Source organism: Miniopterus schreibersii (genome assembly GCF_964146895.1).
Source record: "Miniopterus schreibersii genome assembly, chromosome: 11".
Lineage (NCBI taxonomy): Eukaryota > Metazoa > Chordata > Mammalia > Chiroptera > Miniopteridae > Miniopterus > Miniopterus schreibersii.
This window is the reverse complement of record NC_138111.1, coordinates 66,293,190-66,309,260: the sequence shown is the minus strand read 5'-3', so window position 1 is coordinate 66,309,260 and position 16,071 is coordinate 66,293,190. Positions and strand designations below refer to the sequence as shown.

Below are 16,071 nucleotides of genomic sequence, written 5' to 3'. Positions count from 1 at the left end.
CATTCCATTAGCTTCCTTTCCCTTTCCCCGAAGGGAGAAAATGACTCTGATCCGGGGAGCAGACAGTCTCTGCTGGTTGTGCGCACGTGTGTGTGTGTGTGTGGGGGGGGGGCTGGTGCTGGTGCAACAGTGAACCTCCAGCCCGGGTCTTGGCACTGCACAGGGGGTGTCCAGCCTTGATCCTCAGCGGCAGCAGCGGGTGGCCTTCTGGAAGCCCACAGAGCAACGTTCAGGTGAGCTTTCCTTCCCTGGAAGCAGTTTCTACCTATACGTGCCCTCTCATATTTGCGGACCCTGCTGCAGGGCCAGGCTGGACCAGGCGTGAGGTGGGCTCCAGGACAGCTGCGCCCCTGCGGACTCTGGCGCAGGGCAGAGCAGCAACCTGGCTCCAGGGGCCAATCGGGAACGTGGGCTGGGCCCTGGCTGGTGTGGCTCGGTGGGTTGGAGCCCTGTCCCCTGCACCTAGTCTGGGCGCACAGCTAGGTTCCGGTTCGGTTCTGGTCCCCTCGTGTAAGGGAGGGGGCGGACTGATGTTTCTCCCTTCCCTTCTCTCTAAAAATCAAGGAAAATGCCCTCAGGTGAGGAAAAAAAGTAAAAGGATGCCAGCTGGACATTATTCGTGTCAGTGACAGGTATTACACTCATAATTAAGACTGGTTTTAAATTTGGACATTTAGGGGCTAAATATAACCACCACAATTTGTTAACCACAAAGCAAATAAAGTCTATACTGACAAAGTATAATTAGAGAAACAATGCTGTGTGTGGACATTTTCATGGGACCCTAACAACTCTGGGGCCTAAAAAGGCAGAGTGGCTCCAGTGGCTTCATGGGGGGCTGAGAGGGGCTCACTGAGGCTGAGAGGTCAGGCAGGTCAGTCCTGCCCAGTGACAAAGCCTCGGACAAAATGTTAGCCTACCAGAATTATTGTGAAGCTTCAGAAATAAAACCGGGTGCCAGTGCTGGACCAGAATCTCCTGGGATGGACGTGGCACCGCTGTGTGGAAAAGCGTCTGCAGGAGGTGCCACTTGCCCTTTGGGGATGGGCACCACACAGCTTCAGACTCCCCAAGGGAGGGCCAACCCGAACCTTTCCCCAGAGGGGCAGAGTCAACGCCCCAAGGGCTGTGTTCATACTCAGAACTCTGCAGCGGGGTTGCCCGTAATCAGAGAAAAGGGGAGCTGTTTTTCTCACTGTCAAACACCACGGGAACCAGCCACGGGGGTGGGGTGGGGACGAGCAGGGGCTGTCACTCAGGGCAAATGCAGTGTCCAACGTGTTCTGGAGCCTACCGGCCTTCCCTTCAAGGCCTCCCGGAGCCCTGGGTGGAGAATGCTTTGCAGAAGCGGGTGGGGGATGGACTGGGAAACGACCATGGCAAGGTGATTAAAGGAGGATTCGGTGAGGAGCCTAGAGAGCACTTTGCACTCTGGGTTCTCAGCAAGCGGTGCATCTTACAGGATCTTACAGGTTCACCGACTTCCTTGGAGGTTCCCAGACTCACTGTTAACTGTATTTATGACACAGTGAATATGAGGCTCTATTCCTGTCCTTATATGTTCAAAAATGACCTTTGGGGCAGGCGGCGATCCCATTCTTCTGCATTTTATAGCCTAGTACACGTCAAATAAAACTTTTGGAAACTGACATATGGTTATCAACTTTATATCAAGTAAGGACAGTGAAAAAGACTAAAAACTATGATCACTTCATTAAAACAGGGCTGTTTCAATACACAGGAAGGATAACTTCAGAATTCAAAAACTGAGCACATTGAACTTCAAAAACAGCCCTACTCTGGGCTTGGCTGTCTCATTTCCTGTGGACTGATACAACAGTGTGTCACCAACTCGTCTCTGAAAACTAAGGCTCCTTGACCTTGGACACTAAGGGCAGCCACCCTACTTGCAGATGTTAGTTTATTCAAAGAAGTGGTTTCAGGGCTTTAAGGGAACCCGGAGGAATTCAAGCGCAAATGTCTCTCAGCTTCGTGCCTCAATTTCCAATATTAATAACTGTGTTGAGCCCTGGCCAGGTGGCTCGGCTGGCTGGAGCATCGTCCCATGCACCAAAAGAAGTGGGGGGTTTGATGCCCGGTCAGGGCACACACCTAGGCTGTGGGCTCCATCCCAGGTTGGGGCGCAGCTGGGAGGCAACGGATCAGACTGATGTCTCTCTCACATCAAGTCTCATTCTCTCAAATCGATAAACATCCTTGACTGAGGATTAGAAACGAAACAAAACACTGTGTTGAGTGCTAGCAGCCAGAAACTGATTCCTTTAAAGAGAAGTAAAAAGACATGTTATGGCATATAGATGCACAAAACTTGAATTTGGAAGGTTTTTTATAATGATCTCATCCCTGTGGTTTTCAAACTAGTGCTCCGTGGAGCCCCAGAGATACTACTTGAACCAAAGACCTCCATTTTAATTGCTTTAAATAGTTGAGTTCCCAGTTAAGATAGAGTTCAACCGCTTAAAAAATGCCTGAGTACTGATTCAGTCCATCTCAGATATAAAGGAAACTGAGGCTGAAAGAAGCCCCAGGGTTTCCCCAGGGCCTCCTGTCTAATTGGCAGGACCTGGTGGCACAACAGTGGCTCGGGCAGGAAGGATTCTTATTGTCGACGCTTCACTGTCCACTCCCAGATTCACTGATGGTTGAACCAAATCTTCCACTGCTCCAGTGTCCCTTCTGGAACGTTCTGACCGGCTTCTTTTCACACTGGACCCTGTGCTCTGCTCGGCACAGTTTCTGCATAATGACAAAAGTTTCACTGGCAGCTGTTGGAAAGTAATTTAAACTCCAGGTCTGTGTTTTTGCTCCCATTTTTGACTATTACTGATGAAAATCTCTTGTAATAGTATTTTATTAATTTGAAGAGTATAGAGCTAATATGTGCATGACTCTAAGGTCAGGTCTATGTAAAAATTTAATAGGTGTTTTATTTTGTGAAAGATACACTTTTATTAAAACGCCTGAACTCTACTGTCTGGTATATAAACTGAGACGCAGAGGCATCTGCTTGCTTATCTGAGACCCTGCACAGCTGAGCGCATGGGCTGACGACTCGGTCTCCTGGACGGCAAACACGTTCGTTTTGTAGCGAGCACCTCGGTGGTGAAATGGAACAGATGATACGATGATAAGTCTGGACACAACTCAGCTGCAAGTAGCAAAAAAACCCTGAAAAAACAAAACTTGATGTAACCTAAAACAGTGATTTTTCAAACTCTGGCTCCCAATCATTACTGGGTCATGAAATGAACTTAGTGAGTTATGAGAACACTAAAAATAATGCATGCACAAGAGCCAAAAGTGCAATAGAAAATATGAAAGGATACTACATGCCTTAAGGGTAACTAGTACTTTATAAACCTTTATTTCAATCCTATTTATGTATTGACCCATATATACTGGAATGATATAAACTATATTTCACAGCCCTTAGTGCTCCCCTAGAGAAGAACATACTTGGCCACTCAGCCCCTTGAGAGGGGACTTCTTTCTGACCCTTTTGTCATTTCTGAGCAGTGGCTCCTCATCCTGGTCCTGAGGGCCCCTCCTCTCAACACCATGACAGCGACCCCAACCCCGGAGCACCCCCATTTCCTGGCTCCCGGCTGTTTTCTGGAAGCTTCCTCCTATCAGCCCGCGATCCACGGAGGGCACGTCGCTACAGTACCTCTGAATGTGGTCAGGGACACCGCAGGTCCCCGCTACCCTGCGCCAGGCACCGGGCCTGGGCCTCAGGGACCCGGCTCTTCACAGGCAGCTCCCTGTCTGGCCCCTGGGTAGCGGCTCCTGTTACCTGAATGTCTGGAGCTCCCGGCACAGAGCACTCGCGGGCGGAGCGTACGTTTCCAATGAAGGAGCTCGGCACTGAGCGCGTTCCACTGGGTATAAGCCAGATAAATTAAATCCAACAAAGTAAAAGTTTCAAATAAAGCAGAGTATCTACTCGTTTCTTTATTCTTAAGAAGTACAAAAGTACTATACAAAGCTTTATGCTGATTAAATCCTAAGAGTTGTATAAAAAGTTGAGATTGGCATTCTGTGGCTAAGGTAATAATAATCTTACTTCAGCATCATATCTCATATGGTAAAGATGTACAACATTAACTCTTCGATTTCGAGCAGTTATAAACTTACCTTTGAACATAATACCACGTATTTAGTTTTAGTAATTACTGTCACCTAATTTAACAACAGTAGTACATGATACTGAGGGTAAAGGAAAACAGTTAATGTAATAATTTTCCAAATGTGGCTGAGAAAGAAACATACCAATGTACACTTGAATTGGGGGAGGGTGTGAACATAATTTGGCCTATGATTTAATAGGCTCTGGGAGAGTGAACAAAGCTTTTTAAACTAGAAGGGTGCTCAAGTTGATCAAGTTCAAACACTTCATCTTTCATATTAGGAAATGCTGTACACCAGGGTAAGTGACTTATCTAAGGTCACATTATCGCTCAGCAAGAGAGATGCCCCAGGTCTGATAAATACAGAATCTTTTCTATTCCATAAGAGGTTAATGGAATAAAATCATATTTTTATTCTATAAATAAAATCATATTTTTAAAAAGATCCAATAAGGTGTCAAGGAGAGAAATACATAACATTTTAGACTTAAAAAACAACCGTAGAGCAAGAATTTAATAAAAATATATGTTGACAAGTGTGTTCGAGTCAACATACTCAGCGTGGGACACGGTGCTGCAAACACTGATGACAGCAGCTCACAGTGTAGTGATTCATTTGCACGTTTATATATTATTCTTGTGTATTGGTTGTGTTTTCATCTGTATCACCTGAATCACATTTTTTCCACAAAAAGTTCTCGTTTGATTTCCACAGGGAAGTTTCTAGATCCTCTCTCCTTCTGGAGGGTGCAGCCCGGGGCACCTTCTCACACAGAGTCTCGATCACTGCCAAGTCGGTGAGTCTGCTGAGACTGTCGTCATTCGGCTCATTCAGGATGTCCCAGAAATCTTTCGGTCTCTGTTTTGCTTTTTCCATGGGCCCTGAAAGAATTTTCTTTGGCGGCCGTGTGGGACTGTCCCTGTGACTTTTGAAGAGGTCATCGAGAATGGAGGTGTCCCCGAGTAGGCCTGCCACAGAAGCCTTTTCTAACCCTGGGCTCTGTAGCCTTCTGTTTTCCACTTGGAAAAGGGGTTCGCTCCCTGAGGCGCCCGTTCTTGTGCGGTTCTGCTGGCCTCCCCTGGTGTGTTCTAGCTTTTTCTCAGATGCCTCAGGCTTGCTGCTCAGGGGACTGGGCCCTGCAGCGCCTGTTTCACTCTCAGCCTCTTGGGAGGAGCCTGTGGGTAATTTCTGAGCCTCTGCAGCATTAGAAAGCGCCTCTTCTCCATGGAAACCATGACTCTGAGGCTTAATTGATCTTTCTTTATATATTTTTGCACTGCAAATGTGAGAAAGTTTTTTGGTAGAATCTTTAAATGACAAAGGTTTGGAATCTGGCAGCCCTTCTTTTAGAAAAGATGCTCTCTTTTCAGACTTCTTCCTGACTCTCTTTCCTTCCTCATGGGCAGGTTTAATGACTTCTGCAGCAGCATCTACAAAAAAATCTTTTACCTCTGGATACTGAGAAGCATAAAAATCTCTAAGCATTTTCTGTCGTTCTTCTGATGTGGCATTAGTTATATGTTGAGCAAATTCCTTTACAGAAGACGAATTAAAATAAGAAGCCATTTCTTCAAATTGTTTTCTGAAGATTTAATGAACAAAACCAGTGGTTATTTTTATCACATTTCATTTCCAAAGAGCTTGTCATCATGACATGAGATGTAGAAACACAGCAGTCCTATTCCTTAGCATATATTGCTTTAATTCCATAATAAACGTGCATTTTACACTAGCAGAACGTGACCTCTTTTCTTACATTACTGAAGCAAATATTTTAGCTCATGAAATCACCAGCTTTTAAAATTATTCTGATTTATACTATTAGGTATTTCCTGGACATTATGGGATCCCAGCACTCTACTCTTCCAGTCAGCCAATTTATGACTGACATGAGAATCATAACTCATATAATCTGTATTTGAAAATCTATATTGCATTCAAGTTCCATAAAATAAAATTGTCAAAGAAGGGTCTTAATAAGCAGAAAACATTCTGAAACTAGGAAAGGAGTTTTTTACTTCTCTGTCCTATTTCCCCTTCTCCCAAACAAATACAACACCGAAATTCCACAAAACTTTTTGATGAGCCTAAATGAAAGTTCTAAACTGATAAACCTAGATTCTTTCTTCCCCCAATTGGTCCGACTTCAGTATAGACAGCTAAACTAAGAAGTGAGATGCTATTTTTTTACCCCACAGAACTAGAACAAATAATCCTAAAATGTTTATGGAACCACAAAAGACACCAAATAGTCACAGCAAACTTGAGAAACAAGAAAGTTCGAGGTATTGCAATACCTTATAACAAACTCTACTACAAGGCCATAGTAACCAAAACAGCACGGTACTGGCATAAAACAGATGCACAGATAAATGGAACAGAATAGTGAGCCCAGAGATAAAACCACGCCTATCTGGTCAAATTAGTATGTGACAAAAGAGGCAAGAATATACAAGAATCTTCACTAAATGGTGTTGGGAAAACTGGACAGATACATGCAAATAATGAAACTAGACCACTTCCTTACACCATACACGAGAATAAACTCAAAATAGATTAAAGACTTAACTGTGAGACCTGAAACCATAAAATTCCTAGAAGAAAACATAGGCAGTAAACTTTCTGATACTGCTCTTAGGAATATTTTTTTTTGGATATTCCTTTCCCCTCGGGCAAGGGAAACAAAAGAAAAAATAAACAAATGGAACTACATCAAACTAAGAAGGTTTTGCACAGCAAAGGAAACCATCAATAAAACAAAAAGACAACCTACCAAGAAGTAGAAGAAGATATTCGCCAATGATATATCTGATATCCAATGTTTATAAAGAACTCATACAACTTACCACCAAAAAATCCGAACAATCCAATTAAGAAATGGGCAGAGGATCCAAACAGATATTTGTCCAAAGAGGACCTACAGATGGCCAACAGACATATGAAAAGGCGCTCAATGTCACTAATCATCAAAGAAATGCAAATTAAAGCCACAATGAGCTATTACCTCACACGTGTCAGAATGGTCATCAGCAACAAATCAAGTGTTGGTAGGATATGGGAGAAAAGGGAGCCCTTGTGCTCTGTTGATGGGATTGCAAATTGATGCAACCACTATAGAAAACAGTATGCAGTTTCCTCAAAAAATTAAAGAGAGAACTGCCTTATGACCCAGTGATTCCACTTATGGGCATTTATTTGAAGAAATTCTAAACACTAATTTTAAAAAATATATGCATCCCTTTGTGCACTGCAGAATTATCTGCAACAGCTAAGATATGGAACAACCTAAGGATCCATCACTAGATACTTGGATAAAGAAGATGTGGTACAATAGAATATTACTTAACTATAAAAAAGAATAAAACTTTACCATTTGTAACAACATGTATGAACCTAGAGGGTATTATGCTAAGTGAAATAAGTCAGACAGAGAAAGACACATACCAGATGACCGCACTTACATGTGGAGTCTAAAAAACAAAAACAAAACAGAAACAGACTCATAGGTATAGAGAACAAACTGATGGTTGCCAGATGGGAGAGGGGTTTGGGGGCTGGGTGAAAAGCTTAAGACATTAAAAAGTACAGATTGGCAGTTACAAAACAGTCACAGGGATGTAAAGTACAGCATGTGGAATATAGTCAGTAATAATGTAATAACTACATATGGTGCCAGGTGGGTACTAGACTTATTGGAGGTGTCACTTCTTAAGTTATATAAATGTCTAACCACTATGCTGTACACCTGAAACTAATATAATATTGAATGTCAACTGTAATTGAAAAATAAAATAAAAACACAAAAATAAAAATACAAGTCACTTCTAATATTAGGGGAAAAAAGATGAGAGATGCTACTTGAAGAGCGACTTTCATCTTAGTATGAGATACTAACTAAAGCTGTGATATGCATGTGTGGGAAATGGACCTTCTGGAACCCTGGTAAGACAGAGGCAGAAAGGTTGTTTCAGGACCCTGGGCACTAGACTCTGCTCTTTTTCCCAGGTAAGGGTGCTGTGGACTGAACTGTGCCTCTCACCAAAGCCATATGTTGAAGCCCTAATCACTCCCCTCCTACCCCGTGTGACTATGTTTGGAGACAGAGTTTAGGAGGTAATTTAGGTTAAATGAGGTCATAAGAATTCACCAGAGAGCTCTCTCTGTGTCATGAGAAGACACAGAGAGGAGGTGGCTGTCTGGAAGCCAGGAAGAGAGCCCTCACCAAATCAACTGGCACCTTGATCTGGGACTTCCCAGGCTCCAGATCTGTGAGAAATATCTGCCATTCAAACTCCAGTCTGTGTACTTTGCTATGACACCCTGAACAGACTAAGACAGAGAGTATTGCTTTGCTGATGCTGTTTGGGCCATGAGTCAAGAGAGCCCAATGTTTGTAAACATTCCTTTAAACAAAAGCCATAGATGGTGCGCAGCACATGATTGAAAGTCCCAAAGTGTTAGAATTACATCTATATTTTATATGCTATTTCCTTAAAACATTAATTTATTCACTCAACAAATATTTATAGAACCCTCTCATATGCTGGGCACTGTAGTAGGAACAAAACAACAGAAAAGCCCTAGTTCCCTATCTTCAAGGACTTTAAGAAAGTCAAACCAGAGCCGAGTGGTAAATCCCATGATGGGGGCACATGCAGGGTGCCCAGAGGGTACCTAAAGCAGTGACTGGCAGTAGGCAAGGCAGTAGGGAAGGCTTCTACACTGTCACCTGAAGCCAGTCAGGCAAAGATGAGGGATGAAGCCTTCCAGGGAGAGAGGGCCTGTGCACGGGCCCCGTTCTGCGAGGACCTGGTGCACAGCGGGGAGTGAGAAACTGCCAAGGACAGGCTGAAAATCATGAAGGGTCTGCATGACACTTTCAGTTTGAATTTTGCACACAACAGAGAATCCTGAGGATAAAATTTTTTAAAATGTGTGTAAATAGGAGCTTTAAAGTCACTCTTATTTTTGGCACCCAGACCAGGCTGTGTGTTTCCTTTGATTTTAGTGGCGATCCATACCCCACGCTCATGACTGCCTGCTGTGGCTTCGGGTGAGCACACGGCTTCTGGTCCTCACCTCACTGGGCCTGTTCCTGTTTCCAATCCAGGTATGACCTCTGCCTGATCAGCAGTCATGCTCGCTGCCAACAGAATATTTAATAACGCAAACACAGGCTTCTAGATTTCTGTCCTGGAAACTGCCCATGTTCCTGTTGGAAAGCAACAGCATGTTCTTAAAAGGGCCTGGTTTTTACTTCACATGAAGCAACTGAGGCAGTATTATTTTGATTATTAATCATCTCCAAATCCATTTTCATGGTCTTTCTAGTAAATATTTATGCTGTGAGGACTGTTATTGGCAAGGTTGTAGGCTGATGTCTTTTATTTATCCAAGGCTTGGTGGTATCTCAGCAGCTGCCAAAGGACTTTCGCCTTTGCCACGCTGACCTTGTCCATGACCCTGGGACTCTGTCCCCTCTGGGAGGAGGTGCTTCCAACCCCATTTTATCTGGGTGGTATGCAAGGCAGTTATGCAGTGTGGCTGCCTGTTACAGAATGAGTTATGACTGTAGTTCATTTTGTTTTGCATTCTAACTTGCCTTCATAATTCTTGCTCGTAAAAGAACTTTCTGGAAAAATTTAAGGAACGTGAGGAAAATTTAGTAAACTAGAGTGGACAGTCATAAGCCACTTAGAGAAAAAAAGAAAAAGGAAACTCAAAATAGGTATCTTTCAGCAAGAGTATCCAGAGCAGTTATATATCATGGATAAAATTCAAATTTCTTCCCCGTTTTCTTGAGGAATTGGGGAGCAGGGGTGGAACACAGCTAAGATCTTCTTCTCTCGGCCTAAGCTTCCTGAAGGGAAGGCAGGGCTGCCCAGGCCACTCAGATGGCCCACTGGGCTGTGGCAGGGGAGCCTTCATTATCATAACGCAGGATGGTTAGCAGGAAAGAGGTGTTAGCAGTTCGGACGCTGTTCCTAGTTCAGATGCTGGCACCCTAACATTAGACACCCTTCGCTTGTTTACGTGGCACGAGGCACTTACTCCCTAGGCTGGGGAGAGACAAAAGGGAGAGGCAGAAGCTACTCACTGTTAATACTTTCACGTTTACATACACCGTTTAAGAAGATGAAGATGCACGTGCTCCTCAAAGATTGGCTTGCCGCCTAGCAAAGTCCTTGCCCAAGGGGAAGGGCGCCCCTCAAAACCCAGGGCTGTGGATCTGCTGCGAGGAGACACCCTGCGGCAGCGGTGGGGGGCTCAGGGGCAGCTGAGGGCTGCGAAGGAGCTGAGGGACCAGCCTTCCCGGCACAGCCAAGGACGAGGCGCTGGGATTGCCAAGCCCCCGAGGGAGGCATTTGGAATCCACAGAACCACCGACATTCTCCCACTGTCCCCAGATGCCATTAGGACCAATTCAACCTCACCTCCCATCCATGTTTACCTCAGTCACTGCTCCATGGTTACCATAACCACTGGCCTCTCATCTCCTCCTCCACATCCTTGATCTAATCCCACCCCCATCCTTCCAGACCATTCCTCAGTACTCACAGATCCAGCTATGATCTACCAACACCCTGTGTCTTCTATGCCGAATGGCCCCTCTGTTGCCTCAGGGCACTGCCTTCCTCCCACGTGGTATTTGCAAATCAAGGCTTAGACCTGACACTCTTCAACGTCAGGGCTCATGCTTCACATTGCTGCTTCCAGATCATTATTTACTTAAAAACTCCTTTCCCTCCAAAAGGTTTATGCTATCCAGCTGAACCATTCTCTCCCCCATTTTGTTAACTGACCCCTTAGTTGCTTCCTGCTAGTAACTGAAAATCAAGACCCTGGATTAGTGTTGCTTCCACCCACCTCCTGCCATCATTCTTGGATCTTTATTGTCAATATCCATGCGGATGTCCCGCCCAACTCCTGGCCCACCAATTTCTTTACCTCACCTCCAGACTCAACTCCATGCCAGGCCCCTGTTCCCAAGGTCATACATTGCCAGTCAATACCATTAATTATACTACCTCCAAATCCTTGAATTCAACCATCTCATGCTCCAGCTCAACTGCTCAATTACCTGCATGACAACAAGGCAGGAATCAAGTCCTGCAACTCACTGACTTCTGCTTTCTGGTTATCCCCTTGGCCAGCTTGGGTTCAATGTTTTAAAAAAATATGTATGTATTGATTTCAGAGAGAGGGAGAGGGAGAAAGAGATAGAAACATCAGTGATGAGAGAGAGTCATTGGTCAGCTGCCCCCTGCATGCCCCCTGCTGGGGATCGAGCCCGAAACCAGGGCATGTGCCGGGACCAGGAATCAAACAGCGATCTGATCTCCTGGATCCTAGGTCAATGCTCAACCGCTGAGCCCTGCCGGCCGGGCTTAGGTTCAATTTTATAATCACTCCTTTGCAAACATCCTTCTGCTTCCTTCTGTCTCTCCTGCCATTCTAACCCCTAGCAAAGCCCAGCCATCTCCCTATTCTGTGCTTGCGCCTAAGCCACTGGTGCTGCTGCGTGACGTCTGCAGGTCTGCACAGGCAGTGTTGCTGGGACTGCCCTCCAACAGGGCCTTACATTACCCAGGAGTTCTAGTCCCACCGAGCTTGCTTTCCTGCTTTAGAAATGATTCATTTCAAACCTTTTCTCTCCCTACATCTCTCTCCCTCTGAACTGACGACTAACTGTCCATTAACTGAGGAAACGTCGCTGAGTCTGTGCCCTTCACCTCTTCTCTTTTAGTGCCTTCCCAGGGGTCGAGACTCTACCCTCTCCTGCCTCTAGCGCATCACTCTTTTCAGCCACTCTGGCATGATCTCTGTTTTCCCTATTAGTCTGTTTCCTCGACACACAAACAGGGTCTATTATCTTACCAACTTAACAAAGCCTACCCTTGATTCCACAGTGCCCTCCAGCTACTGCTACTTTTCATACTCAGACTTCAAGAGCTGTTGCCAGGTCTGCCCATTCCCTGTTAGCCCACCTCATCCCAGCATCTGTCTCCTCCGACTGCTCAGGTCAAGCAGCCAATGAGTTCCCTGCTGCCCACTCCAGGGGGCACTTCCCACATTTGATCAAGTTAGGAGCTACCACCTTTTTGAAACTCACTTCTTTTGCACTTCAGGACCTTACACTGTGCCTCCTACTCAACAAGTCACTGTTGCCTCCAAGCTCAGTCCTGGGCCTTCTCCTCAAGATATAAGAAAGGTATAAGAAAGGTATATCTTTCTTAAAGACAAAGTAAAAGTAATGGCAATAATATGGTATTTCTACTGTCAAGACTATGGGCATAATGATACACCTGCTGATACACCTATATAAAGTGATTTTCTTTTTTATCAATTCAGAGATTAGCCTTCTTAAAACATCTAAAACATTTGGAATCTATTTTTTAAATTGTACAAATTCAGATTTTTCTGAAATACTAAGATTCCAAGTATGGTTAAAATTAAAATAATTTGTTTATTTTACTAAGGACCTGTATTTCTTTTGAGAATTATTCTTAAAGTCCAGTGTTGTTACAGATAACATACCTGCGAATCCCTTTTGGTGTTTCTCCAATTATGAAGGTGGTCTGGTCTGTACGGTAGACTTTTTTCTTCTTCTGGCTCACAGGGTGTGAAATGTAAAGGGGACTTGAAATGCCTCCTTCACTTGGTTGTTGAGCTTGCTTTGTAGGTGTCGATGTATCTGCCTTCATTTTGTCTTTATATGTCTGAAAAAAGGGAACGAAGCAAAACTAAGTCTCAAAACATAGTCATTTTTGGCCAAATGAGGAGACTGTGTTACATTTTCAATAATCAAGTATATCATCTTCTCCAACTCATATTATTGTCAGAAGATGTTAATGTAGATATTTTAAAAGAATATTTTTTACATCTTTGTTAAAGATACAAAAGTAATGGGAATACTATAATGTTCCATTGTATCTATGGTTTAAGATATATGTTAAAGGTATATCTTTCTTAAAGACAAAGTAAAAGTAATGGCAATAATATGGTATTTCTACTGTCAAGACTATGGGCATAATGATACACCTGCTGACACCCACTATCCTAAATAAGGGTAAAAATTAATTATTATGTAAATAATGGGATAAAAATGAGACTTAAAATTTTTTATTTTGCTAATTTTTCTCAAAATGATTAAGCAGACTTTCAGTTATTTAATTTAATAATCTTTATGTGATAATTAAATACTAAACCATTTTCACAAATCCCACTTTTCATCTCTACTGGGTTACAAGAATATTTAGTGATTTTTAAGATGCTAACTACAGTTCATTGAAATTATAGATAGAATCATATTTGTTTTACAGACTATGGGTTGTTTGCTTAACATAAATTGTTAAAAACAGTAGGTCATTTAAACTATATGGTTCCAACCTCCCTGATAAGATGGTACAGTGAATATGTGGAAAGTTAACTGTCCCAAAGAGAAATACTGGATACAATTTGACAATAAAAAATTTATATTTGAGCTTAAAAGTAAGAAAGGAAAATCTCTAGGTGCCAAAAACAAAGTAGTAACATAGTGGTGAGTGGGAGCTGAAGCTCAGTAGCCACCAGGGATAGAGTCTTAAGTTACAGTTTGCAGGACCCCATACGTGGAGGGGAGATCGAAAATGATTTAACTCCTGAATTTAAAAAACCAACCAGCCAACCAAAACACAGAAGGAGCTGAAAGGATACCCAATTTGCAATTTAAAGCAAGAAAACCTCAAACTGGAGACACAGGATGGAAGCAGGTTACCTTCTTACTCTATCTAGATAGAATCACTGGTGAAAAAGAAAAAATGAAATGCCCAGCCTGTGCCATTTGTGGAATCTGATTTTGTAGCACCTGGAAAATGTAAGCTAAAGACTAACATAAAGAACTGGCCTTAGAACCAATGAAAATCTCAATCAGGAGTGAATACAAAAAACATACCATAGGAAGACTTCCATAATCTAGAAGATGCTTGTGATTCCAATTGGGGGGCAGAGGGAGAGGAGTTCAGGCAAAAATGATTAGGATCATATAAAACCCACCATCATGAAAGTGGGCAGATGCAACAAATGTGAGAATCTATATCTGAGGAACTATAAATAAAGCAATCTGAACGACTTTAAATCATTAACATGTCCAGAAAGACAAAGGAAAAGACAGAATCCATCAGCAAGAACTATATATTATATAGGCAGTTTTGAGAAAGAATCAAATACAAACTCTAAAAAGGAAATACAGTTTTGAAATGAAAAAATAGAGATAGAAACAAACTCAAAATATGGGTTAAACAGCAGACTAAACAGCCCTACCTATAATGACAGTTGATAAACTGGTAGAATAAAATTACTCAGAATGCAGTGCAGAGATTAAACAAGAAAGAAAGAAGTAGAGAAAAAGAAGTAAAGAGACAGAATGTCACATACCAGAAAGAGAGAACAGAGAAAATGGAAGAGATAATGCCAAGGAGATAATGGCAGAGAATTAAAGAAGGCATGAATCCTCAAACTAAAAAAGGAGACTCTTTAGTGGAAAAAATAAAAATAAATCTGTACCTTGTTATATTATGATAAAGGGAATATCTTTAAAAATACCAGAAAGAAAAGATATCCCACAAAGAAATGACCATCAAACGAAAGGCAGACTTCTCATTAACACCACTTACCACCACCACCACCACCAGAAGATACTGAGATAATGTCGTCAGCATGTAGAGAGGGTACACTGTCAACCTAGAATTCTATACTCAGTTAAACTATCACTTGAGAAATTTTTCAGACATACAAAACCTATAAGAGTTTACTAGATACAGATTCTTGCTAATGACATATTATTTTTCTTTTATGGGAGTTCAATGGAATTGAAGTGGCATATATCAATGAATGTGGGTAAGGGAATAGCTTTTTTTATTTTACAAATATTCACTAAGTACCTATTATGATCCTGTCACCATGCTCTGTGGTTGAGAACAAAGATATTTACAAATACAAACATACAAAATACCCTTACATGTACATACACAAAAAAACCTTAAGGGACTTAAAATTGACAAGCCTATTTTTTAAAAAAGATGGCACAGTTAGATCTTTCTTTTAAAAATAAATAATTTATCTCTTTAACTTACATTGAGGTTCATTTTACTGAAGTAAACTGAACATAAGACAAAACATAAGACATAACTATATGTGCTTTAGTAGCAAGCCATTTCTAATGAAAATAAATTGGCTTCTTTCAAAATCTACTGTGACTCAGATGAACAAACACAATGTTGAAAGTACTTTTCTTAAATACAATTTCTTAAATCTTAAAACATTATTAATAAAGGGAGGAAAATGCTCACCTTTAAAGATAAGTTTGAAAGAGATTTGATGCATTTATTTTACATCACAAGAAAACAAGATGAATGTTAACAGTTCCTCATAAAAAGGATCATTATCTTAGATGATCTCCAAGAAGGAATTACCCATTATTGTAAGGAGAGATGGGAATGTTTGAATGAGGGTAAAGGGAGTAAACAGAAAGAGAAGGAACTGTGCCAACCAAGAATACTCCCTCCTCATATACTGCAGTTTCTGAATCCATGGAGAAATTGTGCCAGAAATGGCGATTTTTAGTTATTTACATGATTACTATGGGTCTTTCTGACCCTGGAAGCAGTACAAAGCTCACATTTGTATAGATATATTTTTCATAAATCAGTTTTACAAACTCTCCAGAAGATTCAGCCTTTCCAACCATAGTTATCAGACATGCGGATCTTTTTGTTTTTGCCACATATTATACATTTAAAAACCTGATTATTTTACACAATAATAAAAAGGAAAAAGCATTCATCTCTCACATAAGCTCAGTGGTTCAGATTTCCATTTTAGTAGGGTACTTTAACACTTTATTGAAAGGAGGCTGTGAAACAAAATTTTGTTAATTTAATA

The 16,071-nt window shown here is 42.1% G+C and overlaps 1 protein-coding gene across 1 annotated transcript in view; it reads right to left on the bottom strand.

Moving 5' to 3' along the window:
• Positions 1-2,954: 2,954 nt before the first annotated feature.
• The window catches only part of ERCC6L2 (ERCC excision repair 6 like 2), a 107,601-nt gene continuing 94,484 nt past the window's right edge, over positions 2,955-16,071 (bottom strand). The window contains exons 18-19 of the mRNA XM_081152008.1: positions 12,688-12,869; positions 2,955-5,731 (exon numbers count right to left, since the gene is read on the bottom strand). Of these exons, the coding sequence (XP_081008134.1) occupies positions 4,780-5,731; positions 12,688-12,869 (1,134 nt within the window). The 3' untranslated portion in view covers positions 2,955-4,779. The remainder of the gene's footprint in view (positions 5,732-12,687; positions 12,870-16,071) is intronic.